This window comes from Alligator mississippiensis, chromosome 15 (assembly GCF_030867095.1).
Source record: "Alligator mississippiensis isolate rAllMis1 chromosome 15, rAllMis1, whole genome shotgun sequence".
Classification (NCBI taxonomy): domain Eukaryota; kingdom Metazoa; phylum Chordata; order Crocodylia; family Alligatoridae; genus Alligator; species Alligator mississippiensis.
The window spans coordinates 10,955,192-10,981,114 of record NC_081838.1 but is presented as its reverse complement, the minus strand read 5'-3'; the positions used below and the strand labels follow the sequence as shown (position 1 = coordinate 10,981,114).

Genomic DNA, 25,923 nt, shown 5'->3' with positions numbered 1-25,923 from the left:
CTATGTCTGCACCGGGGTACGGTGTTGCCGTCACTTCTCCCCATCCCCCAGCTGCCTGGCCCCAGTGTGGACACAGCTTCGAGTCAGTGAGGGACTGAGCCAGGGCTGAGCAGCTGGAAGCTGTGTCTGCACTGCTGCCACTTCTCACCACCCACCAGCTGCAATGCAAGCACAGCTGGAAGTTGCCCAGCTGCAGTTCAGCTCCTCACTAGCTGGAAGCTGAGCCTGTGCTGCAGGCAGGGGATGAGGGTGAGGAGAAGTGGTGGTGATGGAGAAGTGCTGCTGCCCTACCCAAGCACCACTTCTCACTGCTCAGTCCCAGCATGGGTATGGGCACGGGCAGACACAAAGCCCTCCAGCTCTATGGGCCACATTCAGTAGCTCCACAGGCCATATCTAGCTCGTGGAACATGTTGCTGATACCTGTTCAAGCTACAAAGTGAGAAGGAACGTAACAGGAAAGTGGGAGATTTTGGGGAATCCACTGAAAATGTAGGAGGCCTGATTCATATTCTCACATGATTCATGCTATCCCAAAATGCCTCCACCTGGATGGAGAAAACCCACTTCTGGGTTCTGAAAAGACTATGGTCTGAGGTGTGCTATTCACTACTCCTACTAGTCAAACCCTTGGCAGCTCTAGAGTAACTGCCAATTGGTGATAAAGGTCCTGTTGCCACGTCACATACCTTCTGCTCTTCTTCCACGGGTTTGGTCAGGGCCCAAAGCTGGAAAAGAAATGACAAGTGAGTATTAGAGTTACAGAAATGAAGTGAGAGTGTTGCCCATGGAGGGAAGTGAGAGAAGTGTTTCATTTAAGGCTCTCCACAGTAAGAAAAAGCCTACAGCTCAGGGAGACAGAGATTTCTTTGGAGGCAGGAGTACAAGGCAATCTGCTGTCAGGGACTGCCCCAGAAATGCCTGTAGTTTTCCCATGACGGGCCCTGCCACCGGAAGCAGCTCTGTTCCCACAGATGGGACCGGATTCCCACAAGAGCTCAGCGCAGGAAGGGCTGTTGCAATCCAGCCCTTGTTTAGGCACTTTGGTTGGAGCTAAGTAGCTTTGAAAAACATGGCCCCATATACCCGTCTCATGCCCACTCTCCCTCCTGTATTGTGTGCACAAGGTTCACATGGGAGCCTCACGATAAATTGAGCATCGGCAATGCTGGCCAGCTCTTTGAGGTTGGATATGCTGCTGTTTGAGAGCTGAACAAAACTCTCAGCTACCATTGCACAGCACTGCCAAGCTCAGGCACCCTCTCCTTGACCAGTGCTTCCTGCCCTCACTCCCCTGCAGTAACTGGCAAAATCCCCCCAGACTCTTTGACTACCTCAGGCAGCAGCACCCCTTCTCCTCCACCCCAGATCCCTATCAGAACTCCCTGGCCCAGTGAACGTGCCCCACAATGCACCTGAACATGACGTTCCTCCAACAGCTTCTGCCCTCTCTTCCCTGCTGGTGCTGCTGCCCTCTCTCCTGCCAGGTGCCCCCCTACCCCCACAGATCCCCTCCCCACTCTTGCTTTTAGAGCATTTGCCATTCCCAAGTGCCCAGGATCTCCTTCTGCTGCCATTAGATCCCTTTCCAACTAGGAAATGTGGATAAAGCCCTTATCTTTCTTAGCAAGGTCTTGTCATGTGGCTTGTATCTGTTACATGCAGGGGATGGGACGTACCAGGTAAGAAGAGAAAATGGAGAAAACTCACTAGGCAAATTCTGCTCTTAGCTATAACTATTATAGATGAAGTCATCCTGTCCATATCAGCCACTTTACATCACTATATGTAAAGGGGCTGGGCGACCTCCCTTGACTTAATAGGGAACTCTTGGACCTCCTGCACCTGAAATAAAGAAGCTGGTAAAGGATGGAAGATAAGAAACACCACTAAGGAGGAGTATTCAGCATTGGCCCATATCTGTAGGGAGCGTACTAGAAAAGCCAAGGCTGAAACTGAGCTCAAACTGGCCACACAAATCAAGGACAATAAAAAGTCCTTCTTCAGATATGTGAGAAGTTGGAAAAAAAAACAAGGGTGACATTGGGGCCTTACTAAACCAAGTGGGACAGCTGATAACCAACACTCAGGAAAAAGTCAGTCTCCTTAATGACTATTTTGTGTCGGTCTTCCATCAGTGCAAGGGGATCACCCTGCCTGACAGGATGCAGGTTCACCAGGGGAAGGGAAAACATGCGCCCATCATTGGTGTTGATCTTGCGAGAGTACACATTGAGAGGCTAGATATCCACAGATCAGTCAGCCTGGATGAAATGCACCTAAGAGTGCTAAAATATTTGGCTGACATCATAGAAAGACCAATGGCAAGGATATCTGAGGCCTCGTGGTGCATGGAAGAGGGTCCTGAAGATTGGAAGAGGGCCAATGTGGTGCCTATTTTCCAGAAAAGGAGGAAGAAAGATCCAGGGAGCTACAGTCCAGTCAGTTTGACCTCAATCCTTGGAAAGATCTTGGAAAAAATCATCAAGGAAACCATTAACAACAGGCTAACAGAAGGTAACATTCTGAGATGTAGCCAACACAGTTTTGTCATGGGTAGGTCTTGTCGGACCAATCTCATTTCCTTTCATGATCAGGTGACACATCACCTGGACAAAGGAGAAGAGGTGGATATCATATTTTTGGACTTCAAGAAAGCCTTTGACCTGGTGTCCCATGACATCCTCATGGAAAAATTGGGGAATTGTGGCCTTGATAATTGCAAAGTCTGATGGCTGGGGAACTGGTTCTGTGGATGGACCCAGAGAGTGATAGTTGATGGAACCAAAGCAACATGGCTCATGGTGACCAGTGGCGTCCCCCAGGGCTGCATTCTTGGGCCTGTACTCTTCAATGTATTTATAAATGATCTGGACTCTGATGTCAGAAGTGGACTGGTTAAGTTCACTGATAACACCAAGCTATGGGGAAGTGCTGTCAACCTAGAGGATAGGCTGGCAATCCAGGCCAACCTCAACAGGCTCACAAGGTGGGCAGATCAAAACCTGATGGCATTCAACACTGAGAAATACAAACTGCTCCACCTTGGGAGGAAAAACCCACACCACACTCATAGTCTTGGCCAGCGCTATACTCACTAGCACCATGACCGAAAGATACTTGGGGGTCATGACTGACCACAAGATGAACACGAGCCATCAATGCGATACCGCAGCTGGCAAAGCAAACAGAACTCTGGCTTGCATCTACCCATGCATCTCAAGCAAGACCTGGGAAGTCATCTTCTCACTTTACCCAGCCTTGGTGAGGCCACAGCTGCAATACTATATCCAGTTCTTGTCCAGTTCTGAGCTCTGGAATTCAGAAAGGATGTGAAGAAGCTTGAGAGAGTCCAGAGGTGAGTCATACCCATGATTAGAGGACAAGAGAGTAGGCCATATGAGGACAGGCTGAGAGACATGGGACTCTTCAGCCTGGGAAAGCGAAGGCTCAAGGGGGACTTGGTGGCAGCCTATAAGTACATAAGGAGTGTGCATCAGGGACTCGAAGAATGTCTGTTCACCAGGGCACCCCATGGGAAGACAAGGTCCAACGGTCATAAACTCCCAGAAGACTGTTTTAGGCTGGACATAAGGAAAAACTTCTTTACTGCCTGAGTCTCCAGGGCCTGGAATAGATTCCCCCAGAGGTGGTGCAAGCACCTGCTCTGGATACTTTCAAAAACACTTGAATGCCTATCTTACTGGGTTCATTTGACCCCTGCTGACCTCTTGCCCCTTGGGCAAGGGGCTGGACCTGATGATCTTGTGAGGTCCCTTCCAGCCCCACTGTCTATGAAATCTGTGATATACAATTACATTTCATCTGGCCAAATCTGAAGGAGTCAAAAACCAGCCTGAGGACATGAACTTTTAGAAAGGGGAAATTAAGAAAATAAACCTTTAACAAGAAACACAGAGAATTTATTTAGAAAAGCCTTTTGCAATGTTGCTGTTTTGCAATGAAAGACTTTTGCAACGTTGCTGTTGCTGATGAGCTCATTTGGCCAGATTCTTGTTGCATTACCTAGTGCTCAGTGGTAGGTTTCTATCTAGACCCAGCATCTCACAAGAAATATTTTGCTTGATAGTTCAGGGAGTAGCAGACTGCTAGCTCTTGCATGCATCTTTGGTTCTTATTACTACTTTCCTGATACCAGAAGATTCAAAGGAGATGAGCCTGCAGACATAAAATAGGAGACAGGAGACCAAGAAACAAGCCAACTGTGCTAAATGACAAGATCCAAGAAATGATTAGAGTGCACTTTCTTCACAAAATGGAAACCCAGATCCCCTCGACCACAGGAACATAGGAATAGCCTTAATATATCAGACTCAGGGTCCAGCTTTTCCATCGTCCTGTCTCTGACACGGCCCAACACTAAAATTTTCAGAGCAAAGAACAGGAAACCGCACAGATGACAACAATGGGTTACTCTGCCATCGTGAAAATTCTCTCTTAATCCCAAGGAGGAATGGATACAAAGCAGGAAGCATGAAGCTTAGATCTTTCCCCAAACACTTTTTCTAGCATTATTCAAACACCAAACATTCTTGTTTCTTGTATCCACACCCGATCCTTCTGGGAACATCGCAGTGGCATTACCAGACAAAGAGTTCAACATGTTATTACACATTGGTTGAAAAAGTTCTTCCTTTTCTCTGTTACCATCTTTCAATTTCATTAAGCAACCGACAGAAGCTTCCAAATTGCACTAAACTGGGTGAATCTACATGTGCAAATGCTTTGGTGTGGGTTTACTCTAGAGTAATTTACTCTGGAGAAAACCCACCCCAGGCAGAGGTCTTAACATGCAGGGAAGTGGGAGCAGATTTGCTCCTCAAGGCAGCAGTCTGCACCACCCCCTGCCGCCTTGCACCAGCCTGCTGCAGGTGCCAGGGGAGCTCTAGGTTCCCCATGGGTGCTAGCCCAGGAACTGGCAGAGGAGACAGGTGTCTCCTGGCAGGGGCTGGGACACTGCAGAGCTGGGGCTGGGTGATTCTTATCTCCCAGCCCTAGCTCCATGGTCTTGGGGTCTAGCCTGGGAGATGCTTATCTCCCAACCCTGACCTCATGACCATGGAGCTAGGGCTGGGAGATAAGAATCTTCCATCCCCAACTCCCTAATCATGAAGTTGGGGCTAGGAGCTCCCTGACGCCAAGGCAGAGGGAGATTGTCCCTGCCCAGGCTCTGGTGGCAGAGCCTGCCTCAGCAACAGGCAGCTTTATCTCCCATGCCCTGCTACAAAGTTACAGGTAGCAAATTTACTCACGATTAGAGCAAATTACAGCGCAGTAAGCATCTGTACATGTCGACGGTGATGCTTAGTGAGAAGTGATTTGCTCTAATCTCGAGTAAAGCAGCTCATGTAGTATAGCACGGTGCTGAGTCTGGTCCCTGTTATGCATACTTCCCATGAGGAATCCAGCCATGGAGTGCCAAGGGCACCAAGCCCAGAGCCGTGGGGAAGACTGGTCCAGTGCCAAAAGGGTTAAACCACATGTGCAACTGTCCATCACAGCAGGAACTAGCTCCTACAGGATCCCAGGAGTTGATGAGACCCTCAACACAGGAATCACAAAGGGAGGCTCCAGGTGGGAGTTCTCTTAAGGGGTATTTCACTGCTCCACTATATAGGAAAGGTGGCAATATGCAAATCCCTTCAGTAGGCTCACTCTGAACCTGCTCCCCACCTAGTACTAAACAACTGAAATCCCTGCACTCCCAACAGGTCAGGTAGAAGCCTGTACCTGCTAGATCCTGAATGAACTAAGAACCATGAGATTGCTCAAGGTCTAACAGAGCTAGCATGCTCCTGCAACAAGAAGGGGAGCAGTTCCCTCTTCAAGGCTCTAGAATGACTGGAAATGGTTAATGCTAAAACATCCCAAAGACTTGGAAGCAGATAAACTTGCTTCACGTAGGAGTATTCAGTGCCTTTGCAAAAAATATGGCATGTTCTGATGGATGTAACCAAAGTAGTAAACCCAGAAAAAGAGTAAGCAAGAAGGCCAACTTCAAGAATGCAATAAGTAAAGTAATGAATGACCTCAGAGGCTCCGGATTTACCCAGTGGAACCCAGTGGAGACCCAAAAATGGCGCACTCGGTAAGGAACAAGATACTGTTGGAATTGCCCATTTAGAACATGAGTATAGGCACAGTCAGCGTGTGTAATAAGTGGCCTTATGAATAACCAGTGTATGTCATGGGATCGTGTTATGAATTTTAAGAAATGAAATGTGCAAAATACCCGATTTGTGTTAGAGATTTTGGAAGTGATGTGTCCCGTAACATGGAATTCAGAGATATTTTTTTGGGCGACGGGTGGAAATCATGACTTGTAGTTTTTGGATTCAGACGTATGGTGAAGAGTTGAAAATCTAGGTGAGCAGGTGACATGATGGCAAATGAGGTTTCCTGTTGATAAACGCTAAGGAATGCAAATGAAAAGGAATACTTGGAACTACCCATGCATCTCACTGGAGTCTGATTAGATTACTGTATCAGTTAAAGAAAAAGACCTGGGCTTCACTTGGCATGTTTCAGTGAGGACTTCTCCAGAGAAAAATAAAAACAAGATAATTAAGAGCTTGAAGAACTTGTCATACGACCAGTCTGAAAGGGTTGAAGCTTATTACATGAGAGAGGAGACAGGTAAGAAGGGGAATGAGAAGAGTACAAAAATGCAAATGGAGCAAGGAAGGCAGCCTGGGAACTTCTATCCTCCTTGTATGGTAACATGGGAAGAAAAGCATGTATTGCCTATGCCAGTAGTGCTCAAGCTTGTGGCCTTGCAGGCCAGATGGGTGGGCCAAACCAAGTCCCCAGAACCACCCCCTCCCTGCCCTGCATTCCAGGATTAGGCCCTGGGGCCAAGCGCCACCCCCATGCACCAGGATTAGGCCTTGGGGACCTAATGCCACCCTCTCCCAGGCCCTGACACTGGGAACTGGGTCTCAAGGGCCTGATGCTGCCCCCTCCCTGTCATCCATACTGAGACTTGGCCCTGGGACCTGGTGTGACATTCACCCAGTCCTGTCCTGTGTGCTGGGATCAAGCACCCAATTCAGTGCACAGGGCCTGGGGCTCCCTACAGGACTGGATGACACTGCACCTCAAGCTGGATTTGTCCCGCAGGCCAGGGGCTGAGGACCCCAGGTCCATGCAACTGAAAGATGGCAGACTTAAAACAATTAAATAAAAGTCTTTTACCCACAAACCAGGAATGTTCTCTGGAGCTCACTGTCAAAAATGCCCAGGTCAAACCCTTAACAAGATTAGCAAAGGATTCGATATTTCTAGGGGCCACCAGGGACACACAGCTGAAACAGGACGCATTAAACAGCCAGCAAGATTTTTGACAGTTATAAACACTCTTGTCCTGAAATACAAGCTAGCATCGGAGTTATTAAGAACTCACGTCTCTGGGCAAATTCCTGTATAACTGCGTACTGCAGGGTTTCTGAGGACTTTATCTGAACTGCTGGCCACGGCCAGAGCAAGGACACTCTACAAGATGGACCAGGGCTCCAGTCAGCTTGGTCCATCCCCAGTTCCTAAACATGCACCTGCAAACCAGGCGGCCAGGCCTCACCACCACTTTCCAGTGAATCACTCTGCCCTCTCTCTGAGTTTTGGCCTCTTTAATTGTTGTCAGTTTGCTGTTGCTCCTACTACAGCTGGGGGATATTTAATCGAGCGATGGCTCATGGGAGGTGGAGGCTGCATTAGCTTTGGACTCCTTACCTCTGTCCTTTTCCGCTTGGAGTTTCCCAGCCAAGTCCCTCCGATTGATCATTTTGAAGGTTTCAATAGCTGCATCCACTGCTCTCTCCTCGCCGTAGTGCTCTCTCAGGAGACCTGCAACATCTACACAGTCTGCCTTGTCCAGCTTGCTACGGCGAACTGGGAATTTGTCATCTAATGCCAAGCTGCATAACCAGTATCTGAATTCTTTAAAATTCTCCTCTGTGAGTTCCTGCAGATGTGGAAGGATGTCAAGTTTTCTGTTTTGCATGGCCATTGTGAGATATTAGGAAAAGTCTGAAAGTGAAAAAATAATGGGTTAGAGGGGTCACCTATAGATATTATGAAGTTGTGTTTGCATAATGAAGCATACACAGTTACTGCACAGAAAGCAACCCCTTCCCATCTGCTCTCACATTCACCACATTATGCCTTTCTGAATGCCAGATTTTATCCAAGATGCTTAATGGCCCCCTTCACAAAGAGCAAGCTTCAACCTGTGGCAAACAGCTCCTGTCCTAAGAACTCGGTGCTGTGCCTGGGGGAAGTGTCACAGGGTGAGGATGGCAATTCCTCAGGGGCTGCTGAAATGAGGAATTGCCATCCTCTGGCTGCTGCTGCAGGTATCTGGGCCCTGGGTAGCTACTGGTGAAGGAGAGGGCCAACAGCTGCTTAGACAGATCCTGCTGAGCTGGGGTGGTGTAGGCTTGTGGAAGCAGGTCCACCCTGGTTCTTTTATGAATTTCTTTTTTTCCAACCCACTACTCACTTCAAGACCTGCTCCCTTCCTCAGCTTCTCTTCAGAAAAGCCTCCCCATCCCTCCTTTTCAGGAATCTTCCCCACTCTATAGTCTTCCTCATCCAGGTCAGGAAGTACTCTTCCATGTCACGAGTTTTGCCTGTCAGCAGCTAGGGGTTCAGGGCCCCAGGACCCCCCTGCACCGATCTCCTCAACAGCTGGCAGGCATTGTAGCCTCAGCAGGGGCCACCATCCCTGCAGCTGTCATCCTGCTGTGCCTTAACACACACAGAGTCACCCATGGCATGAGTTTTGCTTGTCCACAGCTTGAGGTGCAGTTCCCCCCAAACCCCTGCACCCATCTTCTTGAAACTTGGCAGACATCGTGGCCTCACCATAGGCTGCCACCCCTGCAGTTTTCATCACCCTATGTTGTAACACCTAGATGTGACGGGTTTTGCTTTCAAGAATTTAGGGTGCAGTTTCTCCCAAACCCCTGCACCGACTTTCTTGAAACTTGGAACTTGTCCCTCCTTTCTCAGCCCTGCATTCTCAAAAGGAAAGGCCAGAGCAAGGGAACTCCATTACACTCAGGAAAGTCTATGGTTAAGTGAGGTATCCTCTTAATACAATCTGGAACACTCTTGTTTCCGCAATCAGAAATATAGAGACTGTACCTGAGGGGCAAACACTGCCAAAGTAGGAAGCAGTGTCATCAGACCTAATATAAAAAGGGACAGCTCAAAAAAAAGTCATTGCATTTACTTTTGAAGCACAATTAACCAAATGTAACCTTAGCCGTAGAGACCTGCTTGCCCATGTACAATGAGAGAAGGCATCAGTATTGATGGGGCACAAGGAATTCAGATGGATTTGATGTATGCAGCCCATAATGTACCTTAAGGAAGACATCACATGGAAGACACAAGAGTGTAGGCAGTGGAAGTGCATGGCTGGTGGCCACAAAAGTCCAAAGATGTGGAATAAAAGTGGCAAGGTTTTCATTTGTGCACAGAATATTTGAACAGGCACAAGAGCACCGCTCTTCTCAGAGCTCAGCACAGTGCTCAGTAGAGCTGAATCAGGATTCTAATATTATAAAAGCCTCCATCTGTCTGTCTGTCCGTCCATAATGCTTTATTCGCACTCTGGTTGTCTGAAACAACCAATCAGAGTGCTCCAAGAGCGTTCCAGGAAGGAGGCAGTGGTGACAGAGTGGACAGAGTGGGGAGCTGAGACCAGCACTGTTGGCCTCGAACCCCGCCCCCACCCGGCCCTGCTCCAGGGAGGTGGGAAGAGCCGGGACTGCGCCAGGTGAGCAGTGGAGGCACTGGAATGGGGCTACAGTGAAATCAGGGGTGGCTGCAGCCCCCTCCATACCCCCCCTCCCAGCACCACTCACCCTAAGCTCAGCCCCTGCCAAGAAGTGCCCAGTGCAACCCCAGCTCCAGCCTGCACCTGTGGCTCACCCACTCCACCCTGCCCTGTGCAGATCTGAGGGCACACCTATGCTCTCCCCAGGTGTGCTCAGTGGTGGGAGCTGCCCCTCAATGAGCCACAGCTCTGTCCTGCACCTCTGCCCCCTCCCTCACTGCTGGGGGCATTGATCTACCCTCCCCCCATGGGCCTTCCTTCCCCCATCCCTTTCCACCACAGCGCACAGCTCACCCAGCCCCTTCTCTGGGTTTGCCTGCCCCAAACCTCTTTCCCCTGTGGGACCCAAGGGCTCAATGACTTACACTCCCTCAGGTGGCGGTGGTCAGGGCTCAGCTCAACAGGGTCTCCTCTGCTGGAGCACCTCTCCAGGCCTCTCCTGCACCGCTGGGGTCCTCCCCACCTTGTGCCCTGCTCGGGGCACTGAGGGCTCAGCTCCTCTCCTCTCAGCTGCTGCACCGCTGCTGGCTTCTGGGTGCTGGGCTTCACACTGCAGCACTACTATTTCCCTGTGCCCTGGCTTCGTCACCAAGGGCTCTTTTAGCACAGGCCAGGCCCTTCAGGCTCCGGCCAGCCGTCCTCACACTGGATGGTTAACCCCAACAGCCTCCGCTGCTCCCTGGCTCCCAAGGCTTGGGTTCATGCGCCACCCTGCACACCATGGGACCTGAGCCACCTCACTGCAGTCCCAAAGACCCTGCTGGGGTTACAGGCTTGAGCCGCTGCTTGTGGCTCCCAAAGCCTGGGCTCCATGCATCGAACTGTGCACCATGATGGGCCTGAGCAGTCTCATACTGCTCCCAGGGCCGGGTCTCCATGCACCGACCCTGTGCGCCACCAACAGCCTGAGCAGTCTCGCACCACTCCCAAGGCTGCTCCTCCAGTGGCGTCTTCAGGAGCCTCAGGACTAGTGCCCGCTGGGGCAGAGCTCTCCAGCTTCTCTTAGCTCTGCTTTTCTCAAGTCCCTCGCTGCATCTGCCCCTGTGCTGGGCACGCAGCTCCCTTTATACGGGTCAGGGCTCCGCCCCAACATCTTCCACACCTGACAGTTTACAGTCTTCAATCAGGTCCAGGCAAGCTCTTCTCCCCCTCCCCTCAGGAAAGGGGCATGACTTTATTTCTCCTGCTGCCTCCTGAGTGGTGGATGGGCTCCACCAATCAAAACAGCAGGATCTCAAGCCTGGGACTCAACCCAAGCTCTGAAAGGTGAGCCTGCTACACAGGTAAGACCCTATGAAGACAGACTGAGGGATCTGAATCTCTTCAGCCTCCGCAAGAGGTGATCTTGTGGCTGCCTACAAGCTCATCAGTGTGGGCCATCAGGGAATAGGGGCCACTCTGTGTACCAGGGCACCCCTTGGAAATAACCAGAAATGATGGCCACAAACAGAAGGAGAATAGACTTAGATTGGACATAAGGAAGAGATTCTTTACGGTAAGGGTTGCCAAATTATGGAATGGGCTTGCAAGGGAGGTGGTGCTTTCCCTTGCCCTGGAGGTGTTCAAGAGGAGATTAGACAGGCATCTGGCTGGGGTTACTTAATCCCACCGCTCTTTCCTGCCTGGAGCAGGGGGTCAGACCCAATGATCTACCCGGTCCCTTCCGACTCTAGAAATCTATGAATTGATGAATCTACCAATGTCTTCTGCGCTTTAAAGCTCACCAAATGGTGACTCCCAGGCAGAATGGTGATCTACATTATGAAAAGGCAATATCACAGAGCAACCAATTCAAGGATTCTGTATGGGAAGCTCGCTATAATTTCTCACTGTCATTATATCAGGCTGGGTACAGAAGATACACTTATCACACAAAAAGCACACAGAAAGGGTTCTACATCTGTAAGTGAGCCGGTGTTCACGACACCTAGAGAACTTTAAAAATGGTGGCTCCTGCTTCTAAATTAACCCCAGATTAATGTGGTATCAGGCTAGAGTGCTTTAGATTAGAGCACTTCACTGAATATCTGTACCACATCCCACCACATCCCCCCTGTCACGTGGACCACCCGCAGCTTATAGATTTCATAGACATTAGGACTGGAAGGGACCTCACGAAGCCTTCGTCCAGGAATCTCAGCCCAGTACCGATGCCTGCTTGCCAGAAAACAGTGTGGCCTCAAGAGCTGACTGGACTCAGAGTCCAGGACACAGGTCAGGCATTCGTGCTGCTCGCAGCACTCCCTGACTGAAACCTGCCTTTACGCAAACCCTTGCAGCAGCAAAGTAAACACTGTGGCATGAACTTCCCAGAGAAAACACCCACTCACACAGTAGGGAGGGGAACCAGGGAGACTTTATAAGCAGGTGTACTTGGCAAGACCTTCCTAACAGCACCAACACTGTTTCTACCTCCCAGAGTCTGCCTGGGACTTCACACAAAAAAGCACGCACGGTACGAAGTAATGTGGTTGTTGCCTTCACACAAATGGGATTTCCAGGGGATTTTTAAAATCCTGCCGTAGGTTGTTTGCACACAGAGTCTTTGAGGAATGTAACTCAGCAAACTGGGTTAAAGCTGCACGCAGCGGCAGCAGCAGTTTCTATTCAGTTATTGCTGCTAGTAGTCCAAAGTACTGAAAGTGGGTCATTACTGTGACATTTGACTTGTGTTTTACAATTCATGGAATTGCTAGTGTCTAGTGTCGGGGGTTTCTCTGCACCCAGCCTCAGTCTCCAGCAAAGGACAGTTTTGTGCAGACCTTGGACTGGAAAAAGGAAAGCCCCTGATCAGCAAAGTGACCAGCATGCAATAGTGCTCCATTACTTCCCTGTTTGTGTTTTTCCCCTTCTCTCCTCCCCAGGCATCCTCCTTGCTCAGTGGTGTTCGCAATGGCCTCCTCTGCACCCATTTCCCCGACTGCCTCCTTCCCTGTGGTTAATGCCTTGCCCCGATCATGGCAGCACCTCTGGGCGGTGACCAGGGCAAAGCAGCAGGCAGATGGACCAGCGCCCTCAGCACCAGTGCAGTCTGCAGGGACTGGAGGCTTGGTGGGTGGTGGGGGTATCTGTGCTTCTCCATGGGGCGGGGAGGGGGAAGGACCATAAAGGATATAGAGGTCTGAGTCTCTCTCCTGGATACCCTGCATGTGAGCATGCAGTCTTTCTGTGTGGAGAAGGCTGACTTTCTCCCAGACAGGTCTGCTCCCTGTCCTGCACCCTCGGCTCAGATCTCCTTCTTCACTTATGTTACAGCTCCTGCCAGCCCCCACTTCCTGAGTGCTCTGCCTCTCTCCCTCTGCCTCCCTGTACCTTGCTGAAAAACACCTGCCAGCTCCCGGGGGTGCTGCAGGGAGCAGCACAGCCCGCACACTCCTCTGCATCCAGTGGAAACACCAGCTTGTGCAACCACAGGTTGCCAAACAAGGGGATCCCAGGTCTGTGCAAGCTCCTTCCTGGGGAAGGCAAGAACTCATCGCCCCACACATTCCTCTACCACCGCACCCCTTCTCTTCTAACAGGAAACCTGCCCGTCCTGGAGAAAAATAAAAATAGACCGATCCAAACTGTTTATAGACAAGCAAAGTGCTGCTCATGCTGAACTCACCCTGCAGAGCCAAAGCGAGCGGGTTCAGCTTGAGAAATGATCCATTTTTCTTCCTCTCAAGGCAGCGGAAGCCCTTGCTGAGCTGGCAGGATTCAGAATTTCACTTTCTCATTGCAGCCCAACCCATTCTGCTTCCTTCACTCGCAGTCGGGCACTCACCTTCCTTCTCCAGCCCTGTGTCACAGTGAGCCCTCCTGGAAATGCACAGCACAGGTTTACCTGGTAGACTAAGGGAATCAGAGATGCATAACCCCAGACAGCTTCCCTCAAGCATCAGGCTACTTAACTCCTATTTGCACCTAGCTCCTATTTTCACTGAGGCGTGCTGGCACCAGGCTTTGCAACAAACCCACATGAAAGCCTTGCTCCCTTATCACCCCAGAACACATCACTGGCCCACATAACATGGATTATAACTTCAGACACTCATGACTCTACTCATCTACCATACAAGCCATCTCCTGCTTACAGTGCCCCTCTCCTGTCTACATTGGATAGATGGGGCACTCCCTGCACGAAAGAACAAGGGGACGACAAGCTGACCTCAAGTCCAAAACCACACAACGGCCTGTGGCACAGCACTGTAACCTTCAGGTAGAGAGACTGAGGCAGGACTCTGGCACCATGCAGGAGGGTTCGGTGGATCATCCCGATGAAGGAGGACACGTGATGGCCTGTGACTCCCACAGACACCAGTTTCCAACACCTGTGATGCCTCTGCATCCAGTAGAGAGACTGTGCATCCCTTGCAGAACCAAGCCCCTAATATATGAAATATTGGGCCATATTTTTAAAAGCTTGGCCTCAGAAGTTAGATTTTCCCCTCTAATCTTATATAGAAGAAAACCAGCCTTTAATCCCAGAGTTTTTAGTAGAGACTCATTGACTCAACACATTTTATTTAAATTAATAGATTATACTAAATTTATACTGTAGCCTATGCTGTATTAAATTTTATTTTAAGCTGATTCATTTTTAAAAAGGAAAAACTACTTATATTTAAATGTAAAAAAATCTGATTTAAATCAAAACTCCATTAAAAAAAAAGAAAAAAGAACTGGCACCTGGCTTGTGCACAGGGAAGCGACAGCTCCTGACAGGTGGTGGGAGCTCCCCTGAGAGAGCCCATCGCCCTCTATGTCCAGTGCTGAGCAGGGTCTCCTAGGTCTGTCTCCTTCTCAGCTCTTGGGGAGGCTCTTTTCTGCAAGTGCTGACAATGTCCCGGGGACACTGCAGGCGTCCCAGCAACCATGTACCTGCAAGCAGGCTGTCTCGGGGGGTGTGCACATGACCTGTTGTTCTGTTCAGGAGACTGGGTGGTAATGGATTTGCTTTCCAGTGATGCACAAGCACTTCCCTTTTCCTAGACTAGGGGCACTTGATCATTCAGTGTGTCTGTGCAGGATTGGGGGGACAGGAATAGACTTGCCCCAGACCCTGGTCAGGTGAGTCTGAATTAGTCTGAAGCTTGTGGAATCAGAAAAAATATATGCCTTAAACTTTGATTATTTTAGTTATAAGATGACATAACCGCTTTGTGGAGAATTGCTGGCTCGGTACAGTAGAACAGATAAGGGCAAGTGTTTGTTCTTTGTAACTCTTCTGCAACTGCTTCGCTCACCGCGGCCTTGAAGGTAGAAAAAAAAAGTATGTACAAAGTAGATTTCCAGGTGCAAGAAGGAGGTTTGTGAACTAACCCTACCTCCCCCATAATTCCCATCCTGATTACAGCAAAGAAATAATGAAGTAATATTATAGCCGCTTTTCATGCTAATTTCACTATATGATCACGTGAGTTGTAAGCGACTGTTAAAAAGTATATAAGCCTCCTGATTTTGCTCTTGGGGGGGGGGACCCCTTCCAAGTGCTTGGGAAATCCATGTCACTTTGGAACTCCCCCTACAGCTGTAGTTTCTTTTGAATAAAAGCTTCTGCTGACCTGACCCAAAAGTACTCTGTGTGTGTTTCCACGACAAGTTACACTGCGCATCTCCTGGGTGAAATATCGCTCTGCCCTCTGTTCCTAGCTATTGCCTGGGCCTGGCCTCTAAAGAGAAAACAGCCTGAGGAGCCTGCAGTGTGTACAGCCAGTGGGACAAGAGTGTCACAATTATCTCCTTCCAGGGAGCACTGGCGTCCTTCGGCCTGCCCTCTCCTGGACAGCATTGCACTCGCTGTCATCCAAGTCCAGATGCTTGCCATTCCCCACCTGCCCCACGGCTCCAGCCCCATGTGGTGTGTGAAGCTGTCCTCTTGCTGGAGAGGTGATGGCTGAGGGGTGTCACACCTCCCTTCTTTCTCTACCACTGCCTGAGGCCTGGCTGCCCCTTCTTGAACCCAGCAAAGGGGAGTTGGTGATCAATCTGCTCCCAGAGCAGCACATGAAGCTCCTCTGAGGTCACACTGAGCACTGACTTGAGCCCAGCCTGTGCCCAGCCTTGTGGGTGTCACAATGGACATCACAAGTGGGACCCTGGAGCCCTAAAGGTGGGTTCTTGGGAGGGAGCAGAAGCTGCTGCACCCGGAGGAGATAGGGCAGGGGAGAGAAGAGTGGACAGCGCTGGGGACATGTCTCATAAGCTAGGATCCAGGTTTTCTGTCCGCCACAGAAAAGTGCAGTAAAACCTGGATTTGCTACTTTTAAGGAGAATAACTCACATTTACTCCTTTTAGGGAGAAAAACAGGAAAGACGGGGTTCCCCTTGCAGGCTGGCAGAGTTCCAGGCTGCAGTGGGCGGGGGGGAGCGTGGACCAGGCAGGGGTGTCATGCATGTGCATGTGTAATGTCAGCCAGGCAGCATGAGAGCAGCTCCCACAGGTAAGTTGGGGAGGGGGCAAGAGGAGGACTGAGGTCCTCATAGGAAGGGAGGGAGGGAGGGAGGGGGAGAGTTGGGCAGAGCTGGGGCTGCTGCCCAGCTGGGATGGTGCGTGGGGCCCAGGATGCCTGGGCAAAGACCCCAGGTGGGGAACAGGAGCCATGGATGGCTTGTCTGGGGGTTGGAGGGGTGGCTGATTCCCCACTGCCATGTACACTCCCAGGGAGGGGCATAGGAGGCACGTGCCCCCCAGATTTGTGCATGGGAAGGGGGGAATGCAGGCTGGTGGCTGTGGGCTCAGGGCTTCCTGCCCCGCTGCTCTCCCTCAGGGGCCTTTGTGGCCCAGCAGGCAGGACCTGGCGCAGCAGGGCAAAGCGGGATGGGGAGGCTCTAGCCGTACCACCCATGGGGAAAAGTATCTGGATTGCGCCCTCTGCACTGGCCACAGCAGCCAGTGTCTCCTGCAGGTGGCAGCCAGGGTATGGGCGCTGCTGGGGGTTCAGAAGGTCCCTGGTCCTGTGGCCCTGGCAGGTGGGGACCCCTCTAGCAGAGCTGGGGGGGGCGAGGGGCTGTAGGTGGGGAGTGAGAGGCAATAGTGTGGGCAGGGCAGTGGCATATCAGGGCTTCTCAGTGCCACAAAGCAGTGGTTGGGGAACAGCCCCAGCTGGACCCAGGTCCTGGTGAGGAAGGGGGCAGGGGGCACTCTGGTTTTCCACGATAAAATATTAAACACCAAAATATATAGGTATTTATTTTGTTATAGTGACTGAGGCGTTGGTAGTTTCTAAATTGCTTTAAAATTGTAAATATATTAATAAAACATTGTGTTCAACTGATACCTGTATGGATAGTGGCATTTCATTTTAATTATAGAAAAACATGGATTTTGTTTTTTGTTTTCCTGCAGCTCCACCCTCCTTGGGGTCACCTGTAAGTTTGCAAAGCACCCACTCAGTCCCATCCTCTAAAGCATCCATGAAAATCTTATCAATGCAGGAGCAGGACACCCCCTGATCCAGCCCACTGGGTATCCAGTACCCAGAAATCCTTCCATCTCAGCCAATGAGGTATGGGAATGCAGATGAGTCAGAGGGGAGGCTAGGGGTTGGCTGAGGAATCTCTGATGTCATAATGTGCAGCAATGACTGGCCATGTTGCTTAAATCACAAAGTCCTGGCATGGGGTCACCGGGAAGACCGATGCCCCCAACTGCCCCTCTGCAGTGGTTGGACCCCATTGGCTCTGGCTGCAGCTGTGCCTGGCAAGTCTCTGGCTGTGGGCACAAGAGATCCTGGGACATGGAGAGCAGCGTGTGCTGGAGCTGCCTGTGGCGGGCCCTGACCTGCTGCTTTTGGCAGCAAGAGGACAGGTGGCAGCCAAGGGGCAGGGCTCAGGGCAGATTGGGGGGGTGAGGGGAGGGGGTGTCTGTCTCCCTGAGCTGAGACAAGGGGCAGCAAAGGCAGGAGGGACCTTCACACAGCCTGGCCTGCTCCAGAAAATGAGCCCACCGGCCCTGCCCAGACCACCCAGGCCCTGACACAGCTGTTGCACAAACGGCTAGTTTCGTGCCCCTGGAGGCTTTTCCAATATACCTCAAGGAGAAAGTCATACACACTCAGGCTGGATCCATCTCGAGTTTATTGTTTGCAAACAGGTCGACAAGGGAGTTCAGTGCTCAAAGCCGAGTCGACCCCTAGCCACGCCCGAAGTTACATTTTTATACCTCTCATGAACAAGATTCCATTGTGGCAATCTGTGATTTGCTACAGTTTTCTGCAAAGTTTAACACATGCGTAGTTCTAAAACGAGCAAGTAACAAGGGTTGCAAAGTTTATGTGCAAAGCAGGCAGTAACTAATCTTTGTGTTCGCACAGGAATCAGTTCTTTATTATGCTACTGATTATCTAGTGCAGGAAGAAAGAAGAGAAAAAGAAACAATTTGCAGTTCTCAGCTGTGAAGCCTTTTGTGTAGTGAGATTACAGTTCTCAGCTGTGAGGTCCTTTGTGTAGTGAGATCATGAGACATTTTCACTACACAGCCATGAGACATGCTCTGAACTAATCCCCATGGATCACCCCTTCCCTACCGCCCATCTCTCCGGTTGCCAGTCCATGTGGAGCATCAGTCACTGTCCCTGTCCCTGATCACAACCTGGGAAAGAACCAGTGTTCGCATACCAAGACCCAGTCTCCTGGCACTGCCAGTTCCTGCTCCTTGCTCTCTGCCAAAACATCCCTCCTGAGCTCCCACCTGGGGCCTTTGGAGGGCACTGGGGTGCCTCATCCCCTCAGCTACCTATCACACTCCCTCTGCTTGCCCAGCAGCTCTGTGGAGGAGAGTGTTCAAAGCAAATACCCGGTGGCAGATTAGGATTCATTGGAGCTGCAGCTCTCGGACATCACCAGCAGCACCCTGGCAAGAGCCCAGCCTGACCCTGGAGGACTTCCCCTACATTTCCAGGGACACCCCCACACACCTGGACAATGTGCACAGGATCATTGTCTGGTTTCAGTGGCAAGACAAGGAGAACGATTTGTCACAGGACGTGGCCCAGGAGGGAATGGAAGAGCAGCCAGAGGGGAGACTAAGAGCTATGGTCCCTGATGAGCAAGGATCTGGTGAGTCCTCCCACTCTGCTTGCCTGGCAGCTCTGTGGAGGACAGCATGCAAAGCAAATACCTGGTGTCAGAATATGATTCATGATAGCTGCAGCTCTTGGACACTACCAGCAGCACCCCAGTAAACTGGAAAGAGCCTAGCCTGATCCTGGAGAACTTCCCCTACATTTCCAGGGGCACCCTCATGTACCTGGACAACGTGCAAGAGCTCTGTCTGCACCACCGTCTGCCCACCCTTCCCTTCCCCTACAGCAGCATGGCCCCTCCTCTCCCATTGTCCCTTCTCCTGCCCATTGCTGTCCTCAGCTGCTGTGGGCATAGGTCCACAGCTACTCCTGCTTCACTCCAGCTGTGCTCCACAGCAGGCAGTGAGAAGAAGATTTAACTGTTTATATACATAACGAGGTGTCAAATGTAAGTTATCAGTCAGTAAACTAATTAATGAATGGCTGAAGAATCCCTTTGAGGCCTAGGGCATAAAGATAACAAGGAGAAGAAATGCACCCATCCTGCCAGATGGGCAGCAAAAACACTCCAAGGCTGAGATGAGCTGAAGACAAAAGAACAACTGCAAAAACAGAAGATGGGTATGGTAAAAACCCAAAGCACTGAAACAAAGGATGCCAATCCCTATAAAAGAACACTTTGAAAATGCCAAGTTGGGTGACTCTTTTTCTCTACTGCTATTTCATCAGAGCACAGATGCATCTGTTCACCCTGCTCCCACTCTTATCTTCAAATTTGCTATCTTCAAATCATCATCATCTACTCAATAAGCCCGGCCTGGCCACCCTTGGCCGATATTGTGCAACTATTGATGGTAACTATATCTGGTCTATGTGTGGATGAAATGGTTGTTTTGTGTATGTGTATGCCTGTGTGTAATGATATGTACGATGATTTGTGTTTGTATGAATGGTGCGCCCGAACCTCTATGTCTAACTTGTGTGATCAATAAACATGGCACCTTGCCTTATAAAGGGCAAATAAAAAGGGTTATAAAGTCTCGCTTTTAATATGAGCAATTGGCAATTTGAGTAACACAGGGAGGAGAAACCCGTCCGCTGCTGCCCCTAACTCGGCCTGGCTGGAGCATGGGAGAAGCAGCTCTGGAGCTCCCCTTCCCCCACAATCAGCCACCGAGAACAGCAGCGCTGGGCAGGGGAAGGGCAAAGGGGGAAGGTGCCACTGAGGATGGAAGGGAAGGGAGGGGGCACGGAGAGCTGCAGGGGGGCAGGCATAGGGGAGGGAACTAGATTCTGACCTAACTTGGGGACATTAAGAAAAATGTCCTGCTCTTGCTCCGGGCCGTGGCCCAAATGGGGGTTCTGTCTGAGCCACTGCACGACTTCTGAACATGCCCCAGGACAGGGGTGGTCAAAATACAGCCTGTAGGTGCCAAGGGATTGTATCCAGGCCACAACAGGTCCCTCAGCCCCACTTGTCCCAAGGCAGGGGGCTGTGGTGTGTGCAGCCAGACCTGCCGCCCCATGGTGCACAGTGGGGTTTGAGTGGTGGGCGGCTGAAATTAGGTTCCCGGCCCGTCATCCCTGCACACGCTACCAGGGACACTGAATGGAGCAGGTGAGCAGCCTGGATCCTCGAGGAGAGCGGCCTGGGATCTCTGTGGGGAGGGTACACTCCACTGGATTGATGGGATGGGACCGCAGGTGGCCAGTAAGTGGCATCAGGGAGTGGAACGGGCAGGCGGGGCTAGTATCACTGGGCAGTAAAAGTCTGGGGTCAGGGCTGGGGTGGAACCAGGGCCAGGGGCAGAGGCACAATCCCTACAGTATCTCTGCCATGGACCCATGCTGTAACGACCCCTCAACCATGTCTGGACACCACTCCACATCTACCTGTGGCCCCATCCCTTCTGCCATCTGAGTGCACTGTGACCGCGGGGGTCCTGGTGGGCACAGGGCAAGCCAGGCAGGGTTAATTAACTGCCTCCCTGGGCACCCTGTCTTGATGCGCCGGGAAGGATCAGCACACACTCCATTCACAACAGCTCACCAAAACTCGCTCAGGAGCCCTCCAGCCCAAAGCATTGCCCACCCCTGCCCTAGGATCTGCAGTGTGCCCTGGCCCACACACCACCCTCTCCCCCACTGGGACCAGGGTACACCTCGACAGACACGCACACGCCTTACCGGGACCAGACACATGAGGATCCAGGACTTTGTGAAGTGGGGACAGAGGCAGTGACTCGCACTGTAGGGAAGGATGGAGCCCAGCTCCCAGCTGCCCCCAGCCACTCCCTGGCAAGCACAATGCAGGATGGAGTAAGAGCAGGAACTGTTTTTTGAAGTCCCCTAATCTGGGAACAATCCTGTCCTTGGCTCTTAGCATCCCCTCCTTTTCCCTCCATCCTCAGCAGCACATCCTCTCCCCTACCATCCCCTCTTCCCCGCAGCTGATGAGGGGGCAGAAGAGGAAGCTCAGAGCTGTTTCAGACCCACTCCAGCCAGGACCCATGGGGGACAGCAGCTGTGGCAAATTGTTCCCAGGTGTTACCTGCCAGCCCAGGTGCAAGCCTGGTTGCTGCCCCTGCCATCACTCTAGAGTCCCTTCCCTCACAATGCTCCCCATTCATGTCACCAAGCACCTGCCAGAGCTCACCACACTGCAACACCCCCATCCTGACACACATGCAGCACCCACCATCCTGCTCTGGCAGGTTGGGGTTCGGGGTGGGGGGGGTCGCACAGAGGAAGGGGAGGAGGGCAAGGTGATGGGTTGTGGGGCAAGAGCAGGGGCTGTGAGTGGGCAGGGTTGGTGGCAGGTTGTGAGCAGTTGGGGAAGGGAGCGCAGAGACCCTGAGGGGCAGCAGGGGGGTGAAGAGGGTGCTGTTGGGGAGGGAGTGAAGGAGCCATGACCTTGCCAGGACCTGACCACATGCAGGACAAGGATGTGCTCCATGCAAGGAAAGCCCTGGGGATCTCCGGGGAGAAGGAGAAAAGCAGCGGCAGAACAGAGCAATCCCAAACGCCGCGTCCATTCCTGCCCCACAGAGACTGTCACTTGTGTTGTGCAGAACGTGGCCACTGCTCCTGTCTCTTCCTCTTACAAGCATTTTCTCCCCTTAAAGAAATAGTAATAAAGTCCTAGGTTGAGAAGGGACAAAGGTTTGGGTCTGTTTAACACACTTGCTATGTCAGGAGAACAAGCCCCACAGCTGGGACTGAGAGTCCATCACTGCTCCCTGCTCAGGACCAGGATGGATCATTCACATTAAACCCATGGGGAAAGAGCCCAGCTGCTCTAGTGCCTCCCCTCTCCCCTTCTTCTCCAAAGTCGCCCTGTGCTCCTGTCTGGGAAACCCTCCACCAGCTTCATCAGTCACTCTCCACATCAGACACAGCAAAACTTGTTTCCAGACAACACACAGCTCCTGGGCCTTAGGAGAGGAAGCAATGGGCTGAGTTACAGTGGGGAAGACAGTCCTTGTCCCACCCTGCTCCGGCTGCCGGACCCCCCCGCCCAAACTGGGGCAGGGCCAGAGCAAGGATGGGGCCAAAGCTGCAAGTTGTGTCAGGTGCCCGCAGGGTGTGCTGGGGTGTGTGTCTGTTGCAGAGTTGGGCTGTTGTGCGAGTCTCAGGGTTGTGTCAGTGTCTGGGCTTGTGTTTTGTGACTGTCACACAAGTTCCTGCGTGCTGCTGGAGGAGAGTGCTGGGGCTTGCCTGCCTCTGCTCAGGATGTGAGGAGGCTTCCCGGTGGTCACAGACGGTGCCAGGACCAGCTGTCATCCACCAGGGGTTTTCACCTGAGCCAGCAGTGAATGTGTCACCCATCTGACTGCAGAGAGTGACCACCCTGAGCAGAGCGAGCTGCGGGCCAGGGTGGGCGCCCAGGGGAGCTCGGCTCGCTGGACCCTGGCACTGGCTGCGGCTGCGGTGTCTGGCGCTGCACTTGTGATGGAGCTGGCTGTGGCAGAAATGTCACTGTCGGTGCCCCTCTCCAGAGATCTGTCTCCACCAGCCTGGGAGGCTGGTGTTGAATCCCTCAGGGCGGGGATCTCACTCCTTGTCTGCATGACAAAAGCCTGGTGCCTGGGAGGTGGATGCTCTGGTCACCTGGGAAGGCCCGGCCCTGCGCGCGGGCCCAGGTAGCCAGGGATGCATGGTAGATTGGTCGGTTTGTGGCCAGTATTGGCAGCTTTGATTGGACCGGGCTGCTGAGGTCAGACAGGTTATTTAAGGGCCCGGGCAAGGAAGAAGGGAGCCATTAGCCATGCGGTCATCCAGGTGAATCTGAACCTGGCTCTCTCCTCATCACCGCATGCTCCAAGAGTGCCCTGCCTCCAGAGGAAACTCCAACCACCTCTGGATGAGGCGAGTGAGTAAGCTACTCGAGATCCGATTAGATATTTAGCTTCAGTAACTCAGATGCGTGTTTAAACGGCTACCTCAGCCACCCTGGTTTGCTCTATGGGATTCCTTTGATATTCCTGTAAGATTTCTATGATACTGCTCTACCTTTTACCCTGTTTCCGCCCTACCCCCTGTAATCAATAAAGTTCTCCTTGTGACCGGTGTGGGAGACTTATTGAGGGGTGGGTCTAAGTTATGCCGAGGAAGCCCCTTAGGTCTGTGGACTAAGGGAGACTTTCCTAAATAGCCCCTGACTTGGGGAAGTGCCCCAAGTGCTGGTATTGGGTTTAGTACCTATTGGATGATCAGGCCTGCATTTTCCAAGGAGCGCAGAGCCGGAAGTGAGTCCAGAGCCTTGGATGGTGGCAGCAGGAACCCCAGGCTAGCGGGTGTGCTCCAGGGAAGGGGTCAGCCGGATGGAAGGCACCCCAGGGAGGCACTTGGAGCCTGGAAGGTGGTCAGGCGCAGGGAGGTGGACAGCTCAACGCAAGAGCGCCCCCTACTGGCCCACCACACTGGCCACCCAGTGAGACCCGGCACTTGCTTTCTGGTTTGTTCATTGCTGTTTTCACTGTTTGTTTGTTCACCTGTACGTGTTGTTCCCTTGCATGTTAGTTATCTGTTACTTATTCTCAGCCAGTACCACCGCACGGGGCTGGGACTGACCTCTGAGATCATCAAGCCCAGTCTCCAGGTCCAGCAGACACCTCAGCATGGAGGCTCATGTGTGCACCCATCAAACTGCTGCCCAAATGAGTTAGTTTCTTTGCACCTCGTGCTCTTAATGGAAGGTGATTTCAGAACCTCGTTCCTCTGCTGAAGAGGCGCCTTGGTCCAGATCCCCCGTGCAGTCACCCTTGAGGCATCCTCAGCACCCCAGTGCCAGGTGTGGTACACACAGTGCAGGGGCAAGCTTCTTATCCCTGCTCCGAGATCACTCTGGAAGCAGCACAGCCCTGCCCCATGTTGCTCCGTCACCTTCAGACACCTCCTCCCTGCTGTCCAGGTCCTGTGCAGCTCTGCCCTGCCCTGCCCAGCTCGCATCGCTCCACCCCTGCTCTGCTCCCTGTGCTCAGGCTCCCCCTTCTTACCACTCCCCACCACTCTTTTGTCTTCCCAGAACTTTACATTGTGCCAAGCACAAATGTTCTCCATACCAGAAGCACTTTAAAAACAAACAGTCTTATCCTGACAGCTGCCACAGTAATTGCCACCTGCTTCCTTTTCCAGTTGCTCCAGAGTCTGTCTCTTATTCAGGGAAGCACAGACCAGAGCCAGAGCTGCACCTTTCTATGTCTTCTGGGCTCCAACCGTGCTACTCTGTTCATTGCCAGCCCCCCATGTGGTTCTCCAGCTCCTCTTGACTTCTTTGCTAGGATTGTCACCCAGGGCCTAGCAGTGACCCAATTTCCCTCAGTTCTCAGGCCACATTCAAGGGTATGGTTTTCATCAGGGGACTGGGCCTACCCTGTCATAGGGATATGTACCTTTTCAAGAGCAGGACCTGCCACCGTGGCTGGGCTCCTCCAACAGGGGAAAGATGCCTGGCAAATGAGGCTGCTCAGAGTGAGGACAGAGCACTCCAGCAGCTGCTCTTTGACTGCTCCTCTCCTTTCCACACACAAACTCAAATGGCCCCAGGCTTCCCTGGTCATTGTCCCAGTCTCAGCCCCTTCTCCTAACCACGACTTTCCCAGGATAGCAAGAAAACCAAACCAAACCCCGTCCTCCCCCTGCCCTTGGAAAGAGAAAGGAAAGAAACAAAGACTTAGGCCCTGCACAGCCAGACGTGGTGCTGGAAGCACTCCCAACAGTGAGGGCACAGATGTGCACATCCAGAGAAGGGCTGCAAAAATGGTCACAGAGAGCTACCAAAAAACCCTCAGAAATGAGGAACATTCTTCGAGTGGTACTTGCTGAAATGCCTGTATGGGGCCAGTGGTCCCCCAGCATCTCACAGGGCTGCACTCCTCCCCACCCCACCCCTCGCCAAGCAAGTGGACAGCCAGGCCAGGACAGAGGGTGCCCAGCTCTCCCCCAAACCTCTGGATGTAACATGATACACCTGTATGGAGGTGGTCGTTAACTGGCACCAGCTATGCAGTAAATCAGTTCTGCCTTTTCATGGCCAGTAATACTTTGCCTCCGGGTTGGTGCAAACGCTTCCAAGCTGAACAAAATCATAGAAATGGATGGGGCCTCAAAACTCTCTGAATCCACCCTCCTGCTTGGAGGCAGGATCACGTGCACCTTCATCACCCCTAGCAGACACTTATCTCACCTAGTCCTAAACGCCTCCCATGAGGTGGATTCCAGACAGGGCAGACATGCACCTTTGCGAACTAAGATAGGCAGATGGACAGACATGCACAGACTACAAGCTTTTGTGAACTGAACGTCACTCTCAGGTGCTATAAAGGGTACAATGTTCCTTGCAGATCCCTACACGGTCTCCTTTGGGATCCCAACTGCTGAGCAGCCAGCAGGAAGTGCCAGGACCTCCCACTCGCACTGTCCCCGGGTCTCTACAACCTGCTGGCACAGCACTCAACTACGCTTAGTCGCTTAGCTCTTTTTGGCCCGTAAGAGACTCCAGACTCAGCCAAAGTGAACAAGGTGGGATTTCACATGTACCAGTACCTGACC

General features: G+C 51.9%; 1 protein-coding gene across 1 annotated transcript in view; it reads right to left on the bottom strand.

The window, feature by feature from the left end:
* LOC102570679 (NACHT, LRR and PYD domains-containing protein 12) overlaps window positions 1–8,039 on the bottom strand; it is a 40,420-nt gene extending 32,381 nt beyond the window's left edge. Inside the window, exons 1-2 of the mRNA XM_059718327.1 lie at window positions 7,750–8,039; window positions 690–728 (exon numbers count right to left, since the gene is read on the bottom strand). Coding sequence (XP_059574310.1) covers window positions 690–728; window positions 7,750–8,026 — 316 coding nt within the window. The 5' untranslated portion in view covers window positions 8,027–8,039. The remainder of the gene's footprint in view (window positions 1–689; window positions 729–7,749) is intronic.
* Between the last annotated feature and the right edge of the window lie 17,884 nt (window positions 8,040–25,923).